This window comes from Falco peregrinus, chromosome 7, assembly GCF_023634155.1.
Source record: "Falco peregrinus isolate bFalPer1 chromosome 7, bFalPer1.pri, whole genome shotgun sequence".
In the NCBI taxonomy this organism is placed as follows: Eukaryota; Metazoa; Chordata; class Aves; order Falconiformes; family Falconidae; genus Falco; species Falco peregrinus.
This window is the reverse complement of record NC_073727.1, coordinates 26,059,769-26,078,138: the sequence shown is the minus strand read 5'-3', so window position 1 is coordinate 26,078,138 and position 18,370 is coordinate 26,059,769. Positions and strand designations below refer to the sequence as shown.

Here is an 18,370-nt window from a genome sequence, read left to right as displayed (position 1 = left end):
ACTGACCACATGCTGCGGGGGTTTGGGTAAGGACCTCCATTTTTTCCAAATACTAGATCAGATTTTATATAAATGGATTGTAAAAAGGGTAGACAGCAGGGATAAATCAGCGGGGAAAAAAACCCCCACCCAAACCAAAACAACCCTAACAAAAAAAACCCAAACCACAGCAAAAGTCTGTTTAGGCTTTTCACCTTTTCTTGCCTTTCAGAGTGGAGAAGCTTGCAGTCTTGATGCTGTAAGAACAGATGAAAAAATATAGTAAAGCTTGTTACAGTTAAATCTGTGAAAATCTTACTGATTGTATAAGTTTAAGCTTACAATAAATACTCCGGTGGTTTCATCCTAACAACTTCTCATTTTATCTAAAATGTGCAGCCATAATACTGGCTGGTGGTTAAGTTTACAGGAGCTTGAACAGAGTGCCTTCTCTGACGTCTATTTATGAATTGTGAAATGCTTGAAAGCTAGTTACTAACTAAATTCTAAGACTACAAGTACCTGTTAAATACTTTCCTCTTTTTTTTTTTTTTTTTTTTAACTTCTACTTGTTTATTATGAAGTTATCCTTGCAGAATTCAATGTGATGTTAGGGTTACTCATGAGCCGCTATCACATAGTGATTGCTTAATGCTCTCCCTGTAACTAAAAAAGGTGAAGTTTGGGGTTTGGAAGAAACGAGCTTCTATGAGCAGCACGGCAGTGACTAATCTTGCACCCTGCATTGCTCAAGCTGTCAGCACACATTGTAGCTTGCACTTGAGAAGCTTGTGTGGTTTCTTATACCACGAATGTTTTTTTGACAACATTTGCTTCCTTTCTAGTGAATGCATTTCTACTGAAGATGAAAATCCCTCTTCTGTGTGCACATTTGAAGTATAAGCGAAGTCTAGGATAGCTTTGAATTTGAAAGGAAACCCCTTCGGCTTTACTTTACTTTACTTAGCTGCTGCTAAGAAATGCTAACAAAAAACTGCATACCTTAAAAACTACATTTCAAAGCAGCTCTCTAAATTATGTTTTTTCTCCTTTACTCCTTAGCCAGTAAACACCTTAACTTCTCATTTTCTCACATAGACTAATCTTACTAGCAAAGGCATCTCACTGCTTACTATGCTAAAATGAGATTAGGATTTTAGACATAAACACAGGACCATAAGATAACTACAGAAAGATCCATTTTTGTGAGCAATTAACACCATTGCGCATTTCTTCTACTCCATTTGTAAGTTACCCAGCGCAGTTGAACACTAAAAGGATTTTTACTGATCTTTTTTCAAATGCAAGTTTATGAAATTTTAGCTTTTTCTGAACATTTTGGCTGATTCTCCAGGTTAAAGTTGAAATAAATCCCTGAGAGGTAGAGCAACACACTGCTAAGTGTGTACTTGACTATTTTGTGTACCTTTACTCTGCTTGCCGCTTATATCCATGGTTTAGCTGTGGGTAGTATTTCTTGACCTCAGCATTCTAAAGTTCAAGAGAGTTGGCTGCTCCATCTGTGGAAGCCAAGACGCCAGCAGTGAGGATTAGACCGATGAGCCTTCCAGTCCAGCATCTCGTTTTTGATAGATGAATATCTGAGTACTTACCCTGCCAATACAAAAAGCTTCATCCCACCATATGTAACTTTGCACATGTGGTTTTTTTAATACTCGTTTTATGCTCTGTTTTCTGCTGAGAGGGACTAAAAAAGCACTACTAGGGGTTGTACAACAATTAGCTCTCAGCACCTGAGTGGAAGAGATGACTGCCTCACCATGAACTCTCAAACTGACCGCCTGTTCACAGGTTAAAGTTAGGGATGTTGGGCCTGGCAGCGGTCTTGCCAGTTGTTCAGGAAAGGGTTTTGCTTGCATCTCTTTATTTGAAAAACAATTGTTTCACTATCTTAGCCGGTTAGTCATCATCAAGGTAATAGTGTTTGCTAAGACCTATCCTAGTGTGCTAGGATTTATCTTTTTTTTTCCAGAAATGAAACCTAGTATGGGATTTGTTCCTAATCATGACCCAATGTCCATGTGAGCACAGCAGCCTGGTGTATTTTCTGTCTCGCCACATCTTCCATGGCAGGCTGTCTCACCAACTGCAAGTGTCCACATCCAGGAGAAGCTGAGTCCAACTTGGGAGTGGCTGGGAGGAGACCAATTTGCAAAGCAGGTGTGCCCTGGAGTTTGGGCAGCAGTCAAGGGTGCTCCCTAGTTATGATTATCTTCCCATGGTCAGAAGTCCGTCTGTGCAGGCGCTTTCCCAATCCTACTGCTATCGCAGGTTAGGTTCAAGAATGGAGAAGGAGTAGGTAATGCCATACAGCAGTCCTATATGCTCCATCACTTTTCAGATTCTCCATAAAATATGGTGAACAATAAATGGTTTTCTGCAACAGAGGGACTGCTGTTCGTCTCTGGCCCAAGCAGTTCTTCCAAATGGAAAAAAACATCCAGGCATATTCTAGGTGAACCAGCACCTTGCTGTAGTACACTTGCTGCTCATTTCTGGCTACTACTCATTTAATCCTACCTAATTGAAAGCATCTTTGGAATAGCAGGACACATTTTTCCTTTAGTTAGCAACTCCTTACCCGGTCCTGCAACTTTTTCTGACAGCTGCAGCTGTATCCCACTGTTGGTGACTTCCTGAAGGGGACTGATTCATACGTGTTTGTGGGTCCTCCCTGCCCTCAAAGGTGGCAAGCCTCATGGCTATTAAGAGCAGTCACCTGGAGAGCTTCAGGTTGTTGTGGACAGCCCTGTTGGTGTATTGTCATCCTGAAAATCAGCTTATCCCTTTGGCTTTGCTTTGAATTTCTTGATGAAGTGATGTCAGTTTCTGCCTTCCACCTGGAAGGCTAAGCTTATAGAGGTCTTCCTTCTTTCTGGAGCTGAATCTGTCCATTCCCTGGCAGTAGGAAGACCTTTGAAGCCTCCCACGTTGTTTTCTTTGAGTGCTGGGTGATCTAATACTGCATTTCCCCCGCACAGTGTCTCAGAAAAGACTTGTGGCAGCCCAAGGGCCTGGTGTGAAATAGTGGTGGTGGCCCTCCCACTAGTCACCACAGCATGCTGTTGTGGCCCAGCAGATAAGCTGTGCGATGTTTCCTCTCCACGTATTTGCTGTGAAGTTATTTGGCATTTGCGTCTTCGACCAGCACATCGTTACGCTTTACGCAGCTTTCAGCAGGGTGATGCTGCAGTCACCTGGCTCGTCCTTCACCAAAATGTCGCTGTGTGACCCCTGAGCAGCTTTCCTGCCAGAGTATCTCCAGTACCTGCATGTGGGGGGTGTCTCCAAATACTGTATTTATTCCTTTTATAAACCCAGTCTGCTTTTCTGTTCTCTTTCCCAGTCTCTTTCAGATGCTATCTTGGATTGAAAGGAACTGAAACAGCCACAGCCACAGCAGGGGCAGAGGCTTGGAGCAGGGAAACCCTCTGAGAATCACGCCAAAGTAAAACTCTCAAGTCTTGCATCAGGGCATGTGTGCACATTTCAAAGGATTTCGTGTTTCCAAGAACATTTGCTGCGTGGTCTTTGAAAGGGTTTCGGTATCATCCTGTAAATGTACTGCACAACCTCTTGTGCTTTCCATGTTTTTCTTCACAGTAACTGTTTTTCTTTCCATACCAAATGCAGCACGGCATGTCTATTCATAATTTTGGTAATTGACAAACTGTTGAATAGATTTTAATGTACCTGAACTACAAAGTGATGCAAAAAGAGGGGGAGAAAGAAAAATCAGAATAGAGACAGCAAGTAAACGGTAGCTCTTGGCTTGCTCTTTTTTTTTTTTTCCTCAAAAAAGACAATCATAAATTTTCAGAAAACAGTCCTGTCCAGCTAATAATATTATTAGCTTGTTGGCTAATAATATTATGCTTGTTTGGTTAATTGTTGCTTTTCTTTTTGACTATTAGTTGACCATTAGCAGCATGTTTATGATTAATTCCCTTTCTTGGCCGTACTGACAGTAAGACTTTCCATGCCTAGAAATTATCAGTAAAAAAAAAAAAAAGCTATATTTTATTTTTAAAAAAGAAAAAGGAATAACAGGAGCCAATTGTACATATGTGCAGATATAAATTTCAGGAACAGCATTTGTAAGTTTAAGCACATTTATGAAATGCAGATATCAATCTGTTTTTTTAAAAAATAATATGCAGTAGATTGATGTTAATACTTGTTTTTATAGTACAAAAAGGAGGACTGAGACATTTAAAAAGGCCAGATAAACTCCAGTTGTATTAATCTGTATCAAACTAAAAATATGGATGTAGAGAAAAATAGGTAGCAAAGAGTATTTTCTGCGGCATTGCTGACCTTATATTTGACTCTGGGTATGCTGCTTCTCGACTTTACGTAAGGCTGCTATAGATTTTTTTTTTTTTTGCTATAGGCAGAAGCCATATGGTCTGGCTACTAAAATTAGATCCTGCTTGTCACAGCCTGCAGAGGCTTTGGGAGGAGGAAGGAGAGGGCTTTCCTTTGCCTCGCTCAGTCACAGCCTACAAAACGCAGCTGTAGCTGCACATGCTGCTTGCTGCTGTTAGCTGCTGTTAGCTGCCATCACGCCTCGGCTTGTCTGCTGCCACCCAGTACCTGCGTGTCAATTAAAAACTCCTTGTCTACTGTAGGATCTTAACATGTCCCCTTGTCCAAACTGTTTCATCTCCCTCGGTTCTATACATTTTTTTCAGCAAAACACCATCGTAACATAAAATTATAACATCTGGTGCACAGGTCTTTCAGGTAAGGGAGCGGCTGTGGTAGCTAAACCTTCAGAAACTGATCATCTTCACCATCTTTGATTGTGTGAGGATGGAGCTTTTCGAATTGAACGTTGCACAAATCCCAGCCAAACAGTTGCAGAGCTGTTGCCCTAGTGAATTGCTGTAAGAAAATATCACTGAGCCATACACAGACTGGAGAAACTTCAGGGCTACATGGGGGAGCCCTTCTGGAACCCCAGATTTCTTCCTTAGTCTGAATTTTTTACAGGCGTGGGTAGTTCAGAAACATCTAGCTAAGGGGCATTTTGGTTCCAGCGCTGTGGTCATGTACAAATTTACCACTCTATAAAGCCGTGTGGATATACAATTGGAAAAAAGTGCACATTCTTATTAATACGATAAATTAATATAATTTGTATTGTATTTAACATGGGTGTGTTCTGCAGAATGTATTTTCCACATGAAAATCACAACTGTCTCACGTGCAATAGGATTTTGACGTGTCAAAGATGTATTTTTTCCTGGGGATGCGCCAATTGTTCCGTTGCTCCCTGATGTCATGAAAAGTTACACAATTTTTTGACGTGACACACAATTCAGTTTTGTCATTTTTAACACCAGTGTCCTCTAAAATTCACCTTGCTCAGGGTTGAAGGGGGACCAGACCTAGCCACACTGACAGAATCCCGCGCTGAACCTACAGCTGTCCCACAAAACTGCTTTTGCTCGTGCTGCGTTAGGCAAAAGGGAGCCGAGCTGGGGCAGCGGCACGAAGCTTTGCTGTGGGAGCCTCGACCCCTCTGGAACTGCTGTGTCCGTGTGCTGGTGCTGTGCTGGTGCTGTGCTGTGCTGGTGCTGTGCTGTGCTGCGCTGCCGGCGGGAAGGGCCCCGGCAGCGCCCAGCAGGCGCGGCTGTGGGTAGGAGTTGCTGCGTCAAAAGGATGCGCGCACTTTGCACGGGGTGTAATTAAGCTGTAAATCTAAATCGCCACGGGATTTTGTGGGTGCCGGATTTTTACATTTGTCTGAAGAGCAAAGAGATTCATGTGCATAGCAGCCGCCGAGGGGAATTAAACACAGAGATACCGGGAAATCCTTGCGTACGGGCTGGGAGGTAACAGGGAAGCTCTGCTCTCCTGTTTGCCGATTGCCGCTTTTTGCTGGGCACCTGCTGTCAGCCGCCACCAGCAACGGGATCCTCATCCTCTCATCCTTTCTTGTAAATGGTCTTGTGCTGCCGGCGTCCGGCACGGGCTCTGGGAAGAGCCGGCTCCAATCCTCTGCCGCGTTTTTGTGCGGCCTCGTTTTCCTTCCTCCGGGAGAAAGCAGAAATCGGAGCGTTTCCCGCATTCCCGACACATTGAAACTGTTGGGCTTGGGAAGCGCTTAGAAATGGGGGGGGGAGGGGGGGGGGGGCGGTGTCTGGCGTTGCCGTGGAGCCAGGCTCTGTTGACAGACTCGGGCTGGTGGTGGCCAGGGTGCCATGGGCCCGCGGCAGGTGACGGTGGTGGGGCTGCTCCGAGACCCGACTTTCCACGTGGCCAAGTGCGCAGCAGAGGTGACCCCCGGGCATCACCCCAGCACCGGGTGGGAGCAGTGCGGAGTGGTGCGGGCTGGAAGTACATCATCAGGGGAATGCCTGCACCCAGGGGGTGGTTCTTAGGAAGAAAGTATTCTGACTTTGGGGGTTCTGCTCTTTGGTGCTGCCAGGCACAGGCACCAAGGCTTTACGGGCTCGCGGCTTGGTGCTGCTTGGCTGCACCATCCTTGCCTCCTTGTTGCTGCAGCTCCAAGAAATTTCACAGCTGCGCAATGCTGCATGAGATGCACATCGCAGCTCTGTCCGACTTGCTCGGCAGCTTATGACGAGTCCCTTAATGCAGCTCTATCGGTGCAAATGAGAAGGCAAAACGCTGCAAACCTGACGGGGCTCGGCAGACTTTTCCATGGGAAGGCTGGCTGTGTGGCAGGTGCCACCCCGCCGCGGGGTGCCCAGCACTGACCTGTATGCCCTCCCTGCCTGTCAGAGTTTTTCTGCCAGGCTCGTTCCCCAGCATTATTTACAGCTGACAAAACTCTGCCATCAGCAGCCCTAAGGATAAGCCAAGCCAATAGCTGCAGGGTGTGTGTGCCTCTTGGCTTTTTACCTTTTTTTTTTTGTTGTTGTTGTTTGTTACAGCCAATGTCCCAACAATAGGCATAGGGACCATGAGCTGAATAGAAAGTTGCTTCTTGCTTTATTTTTTTGAAGTCCGGCTGGGCTGGCTTGAAGCCACAAACTTTGTGGCACTCGTATGCCACGGCCCACGTGGAGATGAGGCTAAACAGGAATGTCCTGTACTTAAAGAGCTGTGTGCTCCAGAGGCAGACAGTACAAGCAGTGGGGACTGGAAACTGTTCACCTTGCAGCCTTCACCAAGCCATTCACTTGCCCCAAGGCCCTGGGCTCAATCTCCTGGGACAGTAGAGGGTCACAACTCCCTGTGCATGCAAAAATGCATGCAAAAAATGCAGTTGATGATGCTCAGCAACATCTTCAAATGTCTCACTGCTTACATCCATCTCACCTGGAGGGGGGAAGCGTGGGGAGAGTACCAGCATAATTCAATAATATTTGTGAAGCAGCCCTTCAAGACACCTGCCACATCTGCAAACAGGGATTTAGAGCAATTTGCATGTACTGCTCCAAGTGTCAGGAATTACACCAGAGGTGTGGGGGGTGCAGAGCAATAACTCAATTAGAATGTGGCTTAGGTTGTAGTTAATGAGGGAAATACAAGCTGCGATAGGATAGGGTGTGGGAGAGTACTGAACTGCTTGTAAGCAATTTTTTTTCCTTACCTTGAAAATACAGGCTCTGAAGCTGAAGTTTCCAAGCAAGTTTGCAGATCCTGTAATACAGCCTTTAGTAGAATTTGCATGGTGTGAATATTTACAGGAGAAAAAGAAGGTAACTCTGGTGTCCTCAGCTTGGTTTGGACATGAGTCCTCTCCCAGCTTGGTGTCGTCCGCAGATTTTGGAAGTGAGCTTTTCCACCCTGGCTTACATTCTTAGAAACCCTCGAGGGAAGATGGGGCTCTCCAGCACTTTTCCTGTTCAGCTTGAGCTACCTCCAAAGTGACACCCAGATGACTCCTGTCACGATAATGTCCCATAGCAGCAGGATCTAGACCTTTAAAGCACATAACTGTGTGAGTAGCAGCAGGATCTAGACCTTTAAAGCACATAACTGTGTGAGTGTCAGCACGCCTCACCAAAAGCTTCTGCCCAATCCCTTCCAGTTGGTGGGATTTGTGATTTTAAAAGTAGGAAAGGCATAAAAATACCACAGGCCACCTTAGCTGCAGTGGATATTACTGGTTGCTTCTTCACTAAGTGTGTAATTAATCCCTGGAGGCTTTGTTGTCCTTCTGATATGCAGGAGCTGAGAGGTGAGGTGTGGGCGTATGCCTCCTCCGTGATGTGCTTTGTTGACGGCCAGCTGCTGGGGGATGAGAAGGAGCTGCTCAAGTGGTCTCACCGTGAGTGGGACTATCATGACTTTAAGCCTGAAGCACTTTACCAAGCAATTGCTGAGGACTTCTACAGGAAACGTCTGAAAAACAGCCAGGCAAGTAGCCAAGTAGCACTGGTTTACAAGAAGAGTACAAGGGGAGGAAGGTGAGTGTCATGGTTTAACCCCAGCTGGCAACTAAGTACCACGCAGCCACTCGCTCACACACACACACACACACACACACGGTGGGATGGGGAGTAGAATTGGAAAAAGGTAAAATCCATGGGTTGAGATAAGAACAGTTTAATAATTGTAATAATAATAATAATTATAATGATAAAAGAGAGAGAGACACATAAACCCCAAGAAAGACAAGTGATGCACAATTCAGTTGTGCACCACCTGCTGACCGATGCCCAGCCAGTCCCTGAGCATCGATCGGCAGGCCCCAGCCACCTCCCCCCAGTTTACATACTGAGTATGACATTCATTGGTATGGAATATCCCTTTGGCTAGTTTGGGTCAGCTGTCCTGGCTGTGTCCCCTCCCAGCTTCTTCTGCACCTCCTCATTGGCAGAGCGTGGGAAACTGAAAAGTCCTTGACTTAGGGTAAGCACTACTGAGCAACTAAAACATCAGTGTGATATCAAAGTTATTCTCCTACTAAATCCAAAGCACAGCACTGTACCAGCTACTGGGAAGAAAATTAACTCTATCCTGGCCAAAACCAGGACAAAGAGTGAGAAATCCAAAGCACAGCACTGTACCAGCTACTGGGAAGAAAATTAACTCTATCCTGGCCAAAACCAGGACAAAGAGTGAGCACAGCAGTGGCAGATTTTTGGTTTTCTGCCCCAGGATGGTAGGGCCAGGGCTGGGACTGGAGAGGTCGATGGGGAGAATCCCATGCGGAGGATGGCAGAGCCTCCGCGCCTGCCAGCAGCCAGGAAGGGACGTATGCTAGCCCAGATGCTTGACATGTATTTACTGCTTCAGGGCTGAACAGACAAAAGTGCATTGCTAACCATGCTGCAACTGTGCTGTTCCAGAATCCCAAAGCGCCCAATCCTTGGGTACCAAAATTCTTGGGTACCAAAGGCCCAACTGCCAAACCTCTCATTTCCCGGCCAAGACCTCCCGAAATGCTGTGGTGATGTGAGGTGCAATGCTGCCAGCACTGACATGGTTTTGAAAGCAGAGGAAAATGTCATAGCAAAAACTGACATGGTTTTGAAAGCAGAGGAAAACGTCATAGCAAAATGAATACCAGTCTGACTGGGAAGGGCAAGGAATGTCCATTTTGGCAGGGTGGCCGGTATTCCTGCAGATTCATTTAATCCTGCCTGTATTGTATGGGCTGCAATAGGCATGTCAGTAAATGCAAGAGGAAGCAGCAGGCCCTGCCCAGTAGTTTGCTTTAACATGATGTTAGGATTATTTCTGTCCAGAATGAGTGCAATATCCTCTACTTTTTTGTTTATTTGAACAAAATAGTGGGAATGCTGTTTTGCATTGACAACCTCACGGACGTTTTCTGAGACCATCGGCCCTAGGCAGCTGGACCCTGGCCTGCGTGAGGCAGCGAGTGCAGCACACAGAGCTGGCCTTTCCCTCACTGCATTTGTTTTTCTGCTTTAAACAGCATGTGTTTGTGTACCTGGAGATAGCCATTGAGGAGCAGCCCGTCGGGAGGCTGCTCTTTGAGGTACGTTACAGAGGAGAAAAGCAAAAGCAAGGAACAATTCTGCCCAGTGCGGTGGTTTCACCTGCCCAAGGGGGGGGGAACAGAAATCTGCCCAGTGGACATCAGCTATGAATTTCACACATTCTCCTCTTCACGCTTTTGCAGCTCTTTTCAGATGCATGTCCCAGGACCTGTGAGAATTTCCGCGCTCTGTGTGCTGGAGGAGCAAAGTCCCGCTGTGACGGCCGAGAGCTCACCTACAAAAACTCCCTTTTCCATCGCCTAGTGAAAAACGGATGGATCCAAGGAGGAGGTGCGTTTCCAGGGGTCCTGAGTAAAACCAAGTTACAGTGCAAGGCAGAGGGTGGGGAGTGTGATGATCTGCATGAATAACAGTCTTCATCCATGGGAGACATAACTGAACTCCAGGACAAATCTAGTATCTTAAATTTTCTATATATGTGTGTATATATATGTATATATATAACAAAAAACCAAAACATTTTCTCTTTTAGACATCTCACTTTATAAACATAGGAAAAGTTTGGAGTATTTGTTCTTTTGATTATCCAAGCCCTTTTCAAAAGAATTTAGGAAACTGAAAATATTAAAACTCTTTTCCATTATGTTCTTTGGTAAGTAATTAGGAAACTAATTCGAAACATGAAAAAAAAAAAAGAAGAATATCCATCAGAAACTATTACTTGTTTTATAGAGAGATTAACTTATGGCGGCATTAATCAAGTGTCAGAACCCTTGCAAACATGCTGGTGAGCTGTCTGAATGCCAGCACTGTGTCTGGAGTGTGGCACCAAGAAGAAAGGCACCAGGAACGTTGGGCACGCAGCTTGCCTGACTGATAACCCCAGGGAAGTCAATATAGTGTACCAGAAGGCATTTCCTTCGTTACTCCCTTTTGGTCTATCGGACATCTTACCTACCTGTATTCTTTACCTGTGTTTGCCTTGCTCCAAATGTGTGTGTATAAATACGTTTCATGTTTATACTTCAAAGATACAGCTCCTACTTTTCAGGAATAACTACTCAGATATCTATGTAGTCCATAAAACCAACCTAAAATTACATGTTTGTTACTGTAGAGAACTAATGATAACCTGGTAGTCTAAGACAATGTCTAAATAAAGTAAGAGCCAGAATTTTGTTTTAAAAAAAATTATAAATAGATGCATCAGGTTTCTTTAGTGCCTCACTCATCATAAATCTGGTTCAATAGGAATTTCTCTCTTATCAAATCTCTTTTCTTAGTCAAGTTAGTGGTCTTAACTCACCATAGCATCACAGCTGCATTTTCAACCTTCCTTCTTCTAACCCTAATCCCTCCGACGGACATCCTTCTCCAGGGCGCCCCTTCCTTGGCTGGGTGCTGCCACCGCGGGAGCTCTCCCAACAGGAGATGCTGGTCCATCTCAGAGGGGCAGCGATGAAATGCGCCACATGAAATAGTTCTCTGTAGACAGACCGTCTCTTGGGATGGAAGCTGAGCTTTTCCCAAAAGTCTGTTAAAATTTCAGTAGCAAAACAGAAAGATGGATGCAGTTGTTCCCCCAGGCTGATGCGCAACCCACGCCTCTGACCTCAGCTGAGCTGCTCACTGACAACCCCCAATAACACCTGTGATAAACCTGGTCTCTGACGGTTACTTTTATCTACCCTGCAGACATCATAACTGGAAAGGGAGACAGAGGAGAGTCAATTTATGGTCCCACCTTTGAAGGTATGTTTCCTCAACTATCTTAACTGTGCAAAGGGCAAATTTCCACAAAGACAAGTTGTTGACCTGATCTTACTCACAGAATAACCTGGGAATTCCCTTTCATCTCCCTAAAGCAAAAGGGTTTGCTTTTCAGCCAGAATTATTATCTGTTTGTATTAGCATGAGTGGACTGCTTTAGTGAGGACACTTTTTGATCTGTAACCTTGTCCCTGTCCTCTGATGTCCCTGGCCCAAGGCTTAGTTCCACTAGCCCCTTCTCCTTGCCTAAATGAGGGCTGATGGTCACCTGCTGCCTACTCCAGACTGCAAATACTCATCTTTGTGGGCAAGACCTTAGAAATGCAGAAGTGGATTAGCTACAGAGATCTCCAGGCACACAATATCACCTGTTTAAATGCTTTTAAAGTAAAGTTAAATGGCTTTAACTCTAGATTTCCTGGACCTCAGGCAGCTCTTCAGGCCTGGGCATGCTGCAGGCATCGATGCCAGCAGCTACATGACTCTGCGGGTGTGAGGGGAGTTACTTCTGAATCTCGCATAAAACCATGAAAGTCAAGAAATGACAAACATGAGCTAAGTTTAACAAAAAATGTTCCCCCATACTGGTATGAAGTAATAAAATGTAAAGAAAAAAGAACATTATAACTTGCAATATTTAAGAAAAACAACCCGTATAATTGACATAGACATTTGGGATCTTCTGTTTAGATTAAATGCTACCCATAAAGATGTTTTATGACAGTTAAAGCACTTCTGAAATTGATTTATGTTCCCTTATATAAAAGCTTTCCCACTGCCAATGGCACAAATGATGTGACATTTGAGCAGGCTGGGCAGCAGCCAACAGTGAGATCAGAAACGCCAAGTGTAGCTGAAAACTTTCCTTCCCAAGATGCTGGAGAGCCCGCTCGCGAGGAGGAGCTGCTCTCACCTCCAGGTCCCAGGACAGGTGGAGCAAAACCGGGCTGGACATGGGTCACTAGCCCGCTCTGCCCGGCTGAGTTGCAGCGCTGGCGGGCACAAAAGCCGCTGGAAGTGGAAGCCCAGTGTGTGGGATTTAAGGCAGTACAGCTACGGGCTGCCTAGAGTAGGCAGGAAGGGGCAAAAGTCACTTCTTTGATGCTGGAGCTCCTGGAACAGCAGCAAGCCTAGGCTTTAGGGACACGCATACCTCAGAAAGAAGATAAGCTGTTATTAGAAAAATACAGGACTGGCTGCTAAATTGTTTGGAAGGTGGATGTCATCAAAGATTTAAAAGTTTGTGAATCCTCTTTCCCAGCAATGCTACCCAATGGGTCTGTGCTAGCGCACATCTCACACCCTTTGCACTTTCTGTTGGGGTAGAAATCGTCCGCAGAGGAAAATGAGTTTGAGTGTACGTAGGCACCTCTGCAAACAGGAGAGCTACAGCCCCGCGCACGCTGCCGGAGCTGGGGCTTCATGCCACAGCCCAGCATCTGGCGTTTTGCTCCTGCCCCCATCCTCCTCCAGGCAGAGCTTAGGCTTTCCCTGTGCTACCCAGGAAAGAAGTTGACATGTCAGGTGGGAAGGTGACAATGTGTCAAAAGTTCCTTAAGTAATTTTAAGGTGGATTTAATTTGGAATCTGTCAGCCTTGAAAGTGTCCCTGGAAGAGTTTTATTATCCATGTTGCACATACTTCATGTGTTGATGTATTAAAGGAGAAGATTGCTAATTCTTTCCCTCCCACCTTTTAATTAAAAATTGCTTTTCATCCTTGAGAAAGGCGTTCCCTTGCAGGCGCCTTTCTAGTTTAAGGCTTAGAATGCTTTCCCAGTATTTCCCGCAAAACTATTTTACACTGAGGCCAGGGGACAAATATCTTCAATATCTGAAAAGGGTGAGAGATGCCTCTGTCAGCTGTTAATGTTCTGGGAGACTCTGCGCTTGGCACGCGTCTGGGCACTGCAACCAGTGCCTGCTGAAATTAATGGGACGCAACCACATTTTACTGTAATGAGCTGAAAGGACTGAGGTAATTACAGAGAATCAGTCAGAGTGGAGCATCATGTCATAGGACAAAGCATCTGACTCCAAAATTAGTCTGCTGAAGTCATTTTGCCAACCACAAGGCAGCAGTCAGGGAGTAACTGTTCAGTTAAAATTTAATTACTATTTTTATGAATCAGTTTCTGAGAAGGGCACTCAAACAGGGTAAAAAGAATTTAAAAAAAACCAGAGAACAATAAAAATTAAATATTTCTAGTTTCTTTCAAGCTTTTTGAGAGCTCGATGGAGCTCTGGACTGACTGTGATCAGGTCAGAGATGGGTGACACAGGAGGTGAAGGTCAGTGGGGACCCTGCTCCCCACCTTATAGCTGGACTCCCCTCCGTGGAGAGGAAGGAATCAAGTCCTTGCCATCATCCCCCAAGCCCAAGCACACCTAATGCCTGTCCTTCCCCAGCCATCCCTCTTGAGAGCTGTTTCTCTTCTCCCTCACCAGTCCTTCCTCAGCCGGCATGGAGGCTCCTCCTCACCTCCCCGCAGCTCTCGCTCCCATTGCCTGCCTCCTCTCCTTGCCCTGAACAAAGCTTCTGCTCTGGGGGCACCCCGGCCTTCTTAACTAAGTATCTACTCACCATTTATTCAGCTCTGTCACGTTACTTGGCTAAAGCAGCCTCCCGCTCACTGTTCCGCACGAGTTGCCAAGTGCTGGGAGCTGCTGCGCATCCTGCCCCCACAAGCCAGGTCTGTGCTGCCGGAGCATCTCTTGCCTCTCCACTGCAGGCAGGGGCTGTGCTTGGAGCACCCGCTCTGCCTCCACCTGTGCAGTGGGAATAATCCCAAGCAGCCGCAAGAAAATGCCGTGCTAAGTGCTCCGACCTCCTCCAGTGAGAGGCATTACAGACCGACACCGGGGAGCCAGCGGCATCGCTGCTCTGGCTCCATCACTCAGAAATACATAGAGCGCTTTTTTAATGGATGTTTCTTCATTAGCTTCTTTACTGGCTTAAGGACTAGAAAGTAGTGGGAAGCTCTTTCTAGGAAGGATGCTAATTCAAACCAGACTTTGCTTCTATGAGACTCATTGGGACCTTTTGGGGAAAAGGAGAAGGGAAAGGGAGAGCAAGGAAGGAGGAAAGGGGAGTATGTGGGAGCTGGCAAAAGGGTGCTGTACAGTCAACAGCTGCAAAGGGAGCGACACAACTGCAGCCTTTCATCCCCAAACTCTTTTCCTAGATGAAAGCTTCTCCATCTGTCACAAGGGAAGAGGAATCCTCGGGATGGCCAACAAGGGCCGCCACAGCAATGGCTCGCAGTTCTACATCACCCTCCAGCCAGCTCCCTACCTGGACAAAAAATATGTGGCTTTTGGGTAGGTATGCACCAGCTTGCTGCCACTGCACTGCACAGGAGGTCACCCTGGCCTTGTATGCCCTTCCCGCCTGGGATGAAGCATCCACAAAATCCCTACGGCAGCTACAGCACAAATGCCTCTAGCCAGGTAGGATGGATGAGTCAGATTGAAGTACCTAATGACACCCATCCCTCCTTTCCCTGCCCTGGCCTGGCTTGTTTGAGCTGGAAAACCCTATGGCAAAGCTAAAGTAGCTGCCAGGGCATCTCCAGGACCAAGGCTGCAGACCTGTGGCTGCATAGCTCAGCATCAGCTCAAGGTGGGCCCTGATGGACAGGGGGCTGTTGAGCAAAGCCTGCACGCTCTGCTCAGCCCTCACGAGCTGGAGGAATTATTTTAGCAAATGCACACTGGGAGTTTGTTCTCGGTAGGTTGATGTATAGTGCTGGCCCTGTTAAGATTTTTAGATTTTCAGGAATACAATAAGGAAGATTATTGCTCTGAGCAGTTTGCTTGATGTAAGAAAGCAAAATGTTTATGTATAGAGGGAGAAATTCACAGTGCAGTTTCCACGTAAACCCCGTCATGGAGAAAACCAGCATTTTTAAAGGAAGTGAAAAGCATAACTGCCTAACCTACAAGAAGAAACCAAAAACAGTCTCTGGCTGCATATACATATAACCAGCAGTGTTCACCACTAGCGTTCTGCCTTGCCACCAGCTCTGTGTAATCTGGAAGGCACAGGATCCATGATCTTCTAGCCAGGCCCTCTTAAACCTGGGTGGGAGTTTAATCCCGAGGGAGCAGAGAGCAGCATATGACAAGGACAGCCAGGCACTTCCCATCTCTGCTCTGCTCTGATGTCCCCACTTGGGCAAGGGCTGCCTGCAGTGTCCACCCCGCTTGGTACTACTGTCCTGGGTGGGATGGGGTGGGAGGGGACACGGCATGAAGCTTTCTGGAGCACGGCTGGCATCCATCACCGTGCTGGTGCCTGCAGGAGGCACGGCTCGTGGTCCCACAGTGCAGAGGGGGATGGGCTGAAAATTGTAAAGACTGCAAAATGCTGGGCTGTTTTCAGGATTCAGGTTGGCGCTATGAAGGAAGGAAAAAGATATTTCTCAGGGAGTCATTTCTAATACTCTCACTTCCGACAGCGTGTCTCTTTGATTTCTTTCTTCTCAAAAGTAATGGCCATTTGTAGCTGGGACACATAGTACAATGCTTATTTCTTTAAATAAATGCAGTTGCATAAAGCCGTGGTATTTTCACCTCTCCTAAAGCGCCAACTAGAAGCTACTTAATCAAGAACTGATGGCGTTTGCGACCCCGTTGCGAAGAACAGCTTTTTAAAGAGCAGAGTGGGTGCAGCCCGCCGGTGGGGAGCCAGCGCCTGGGTTTGTTAAGGCCTTGCAGCAGCCAGAGGCTGCACAGCCGGCTCCGGGTGGATCATATGTGCACTTTCTCCTTCCTCTAGGCAATTGATCGAGGGCACGGAGGTACTCCAGAGACTGGAAGCCGTACCTACATATAAGGAAAGGCCTACAGTAGCCTGCAGGATTATGAACTGTGGGACCTTGGAGCCATGATCCCCAGCTGGCAGTCCTGCCTGCTGTAAGGCAAAGCTCAACTTTTCGCTCAGCTTTTTACAGACCTTGATGGCTTTCACTTAAGGCAAAAATAAAAGCACTTCTCACACATGTGAATGGCTTCAAAATGTTCTTTTGGCTTAAAAAAATGTTCATAAGCTCTTAAAAAGCACTTTTGCAGAAATACAGGAAAAGGCTTGTGCACATAACTCAGTGCCAGCCTACAGTTTATGGGAAATAGTGCTAATACGATCATATAGTGACAAGCAGACATGATGAAATGCACATATGGCTAAAGCACAGGTGGACAGATGGATACACACCTATAGGGATAAAGATAACCATTCCTGGCTAAATTCTGCCTCCACCACAACCTCTGCAGCACAATTGCCCTGCCACGTTTGCCCCATACAGCTCAGACACCAGATGTAGTCTGCATATAGTAACTCAGATATCTCAGAGGGAAGGAGGAAAAAATATATTTGTAGGACTGTGGTCTCTCTGAATGCCAGACATTTGATCTTGCACTGACTACAAGTAACACCCTTGAAATCAGGTCGGGCTGCATCAGGCTAAAACTGGGAAATTCTAGAGCAGGCATAAGCTTAAGTAATTATTTTTGGCAGATAGTCTCAAATAGCAAAAGGATGAGTATTGCCACTAAAACAGGGAAAAATATTGCTTATAAAGTTACTGCAAAATGTGGAATTTTAAGGTTATGTGTGGATGCAAATATACCATACACGATGATTGCTAGTGTCAGTGATTTCTTATATGCAAGGTGTCTTATATGCAGTATCTCTGATGTGCAAGTGCAGAGCTTGGGCATGGGTAGCCTCAGCAGAGGATGGCAGGTCAGCACTAAAAGAAGGGAGGATGTGTGAAAGGCCAAAATGCAGCCTGGAAAGAAAGGTTATAACCCAGTGCATTGGAAGTTCAAAGGAAAGAGCATTCAGTCATTGGGCTTGAATGTAGATACAAGGCTAAACCAGCCCCGCTGTTCCAGGGCTGCACAGACACCTTCAGTGTACACCTCTCCCGCCTCTCTTTCCAGTGCTGTGCTGAGTGACCTTTGCTCCTCAGCTCACCATATAAGCTGCTAAACCTCACAAAAGAGTGCCAGTGTAAGATGGGAAATGCTGAATTAAAGAAGTATTAGGAGAAACCTAATTTTGTCCAAGCTCAAACCCACAGATTTAATGAAAAGTAACAATCTTGAGTTTATTTGCTAAATGGGAATGAGTGTAACAGATCAGCAAATGTTTAACTGGGTGTCTGAAGAGGGCACAGACCTAGTCTGATTCCACATGCTCTGAGTCAGTATAGAGGTCGTCTTAATTTTAGCAAGGGGATTTAGCTTTTTCTTTACTTATGCTACAAACCAAAAAGATTCTTTAGCCTAAAATACTTTTATATGTCTGTAGCTAGCTAAGGAGCCTTTAACACATTTTATCCTTCTATTTTCTAAAGCATTCTGCAATCTGTACATAGACTACTATATAGGAACTGTCTTCTGTAGGAACATTTCAAATCAATTAAACTGCCTAGAGAGTAATTATTGTCACGTCATAGTTCTGGATCAAAGATGAAAATACATTATTGTGTTTCATTAATAAAATAACACATTTCCTGACGAATTACTTTTCATAAGTAGTAGCGACTATTGCTATGAAAGGATATGGCTTTCAAACTCAACTATTGGGATGCAGATCAGTGGCTCATATTTGTTGCAAGGATTTTAAATTATATTCAGATGTTTGAAAATGAAAGTCAGAAAAGTAATTTTAGTTCTGCAGGCTATAGAAGACAATGCTAAAAG

At 45.6% G+C, this 18,370-nt stretch overlaps 1 protein-coding gene across 2 annotated transcripts; it reads left to right on the top strand.

Moving 5' to 3' along the window:
* Nucleotides 1-6,140: 6,140 nt before the first annotated feature.
* Nucleotides 6,141-16,656, top strand: PPIL6 (peptidylprolyl isomerase like 6). Of its 2 annotated transcripts, XM_027796150.2 has the most exons (8): nt 6,141-6,284; nt 7,581-7,676; nt 8,149-8,337; nt 9,866-9,928; nt 10,073-10,220; nt 11,586-11,642; nt 14,845-14,980; nt 16,440-16,656. In XM_027796150.2, exons 1-8 carry the CDS (start codon nt 6,210-6,212, stop codon nt 16,549-16,551), a joined length of 876 nt encoding a protein of 291 aa, XP_027651951.2. In that variant the 5' UTR covers nt 6,141-6,209; the 3' UTR covers nt 16,552-16,656. The 2 variants fall into 2 exon arrangements, with proteins under 2 accessions (XP_027651951.2, XP_055665674.1); XM_055809699.1 differs by lacking the exon at nt 7,581-7,676.
* Nucleotides 16,657-18,370: the final 1,714 nt, after the last annotated feature.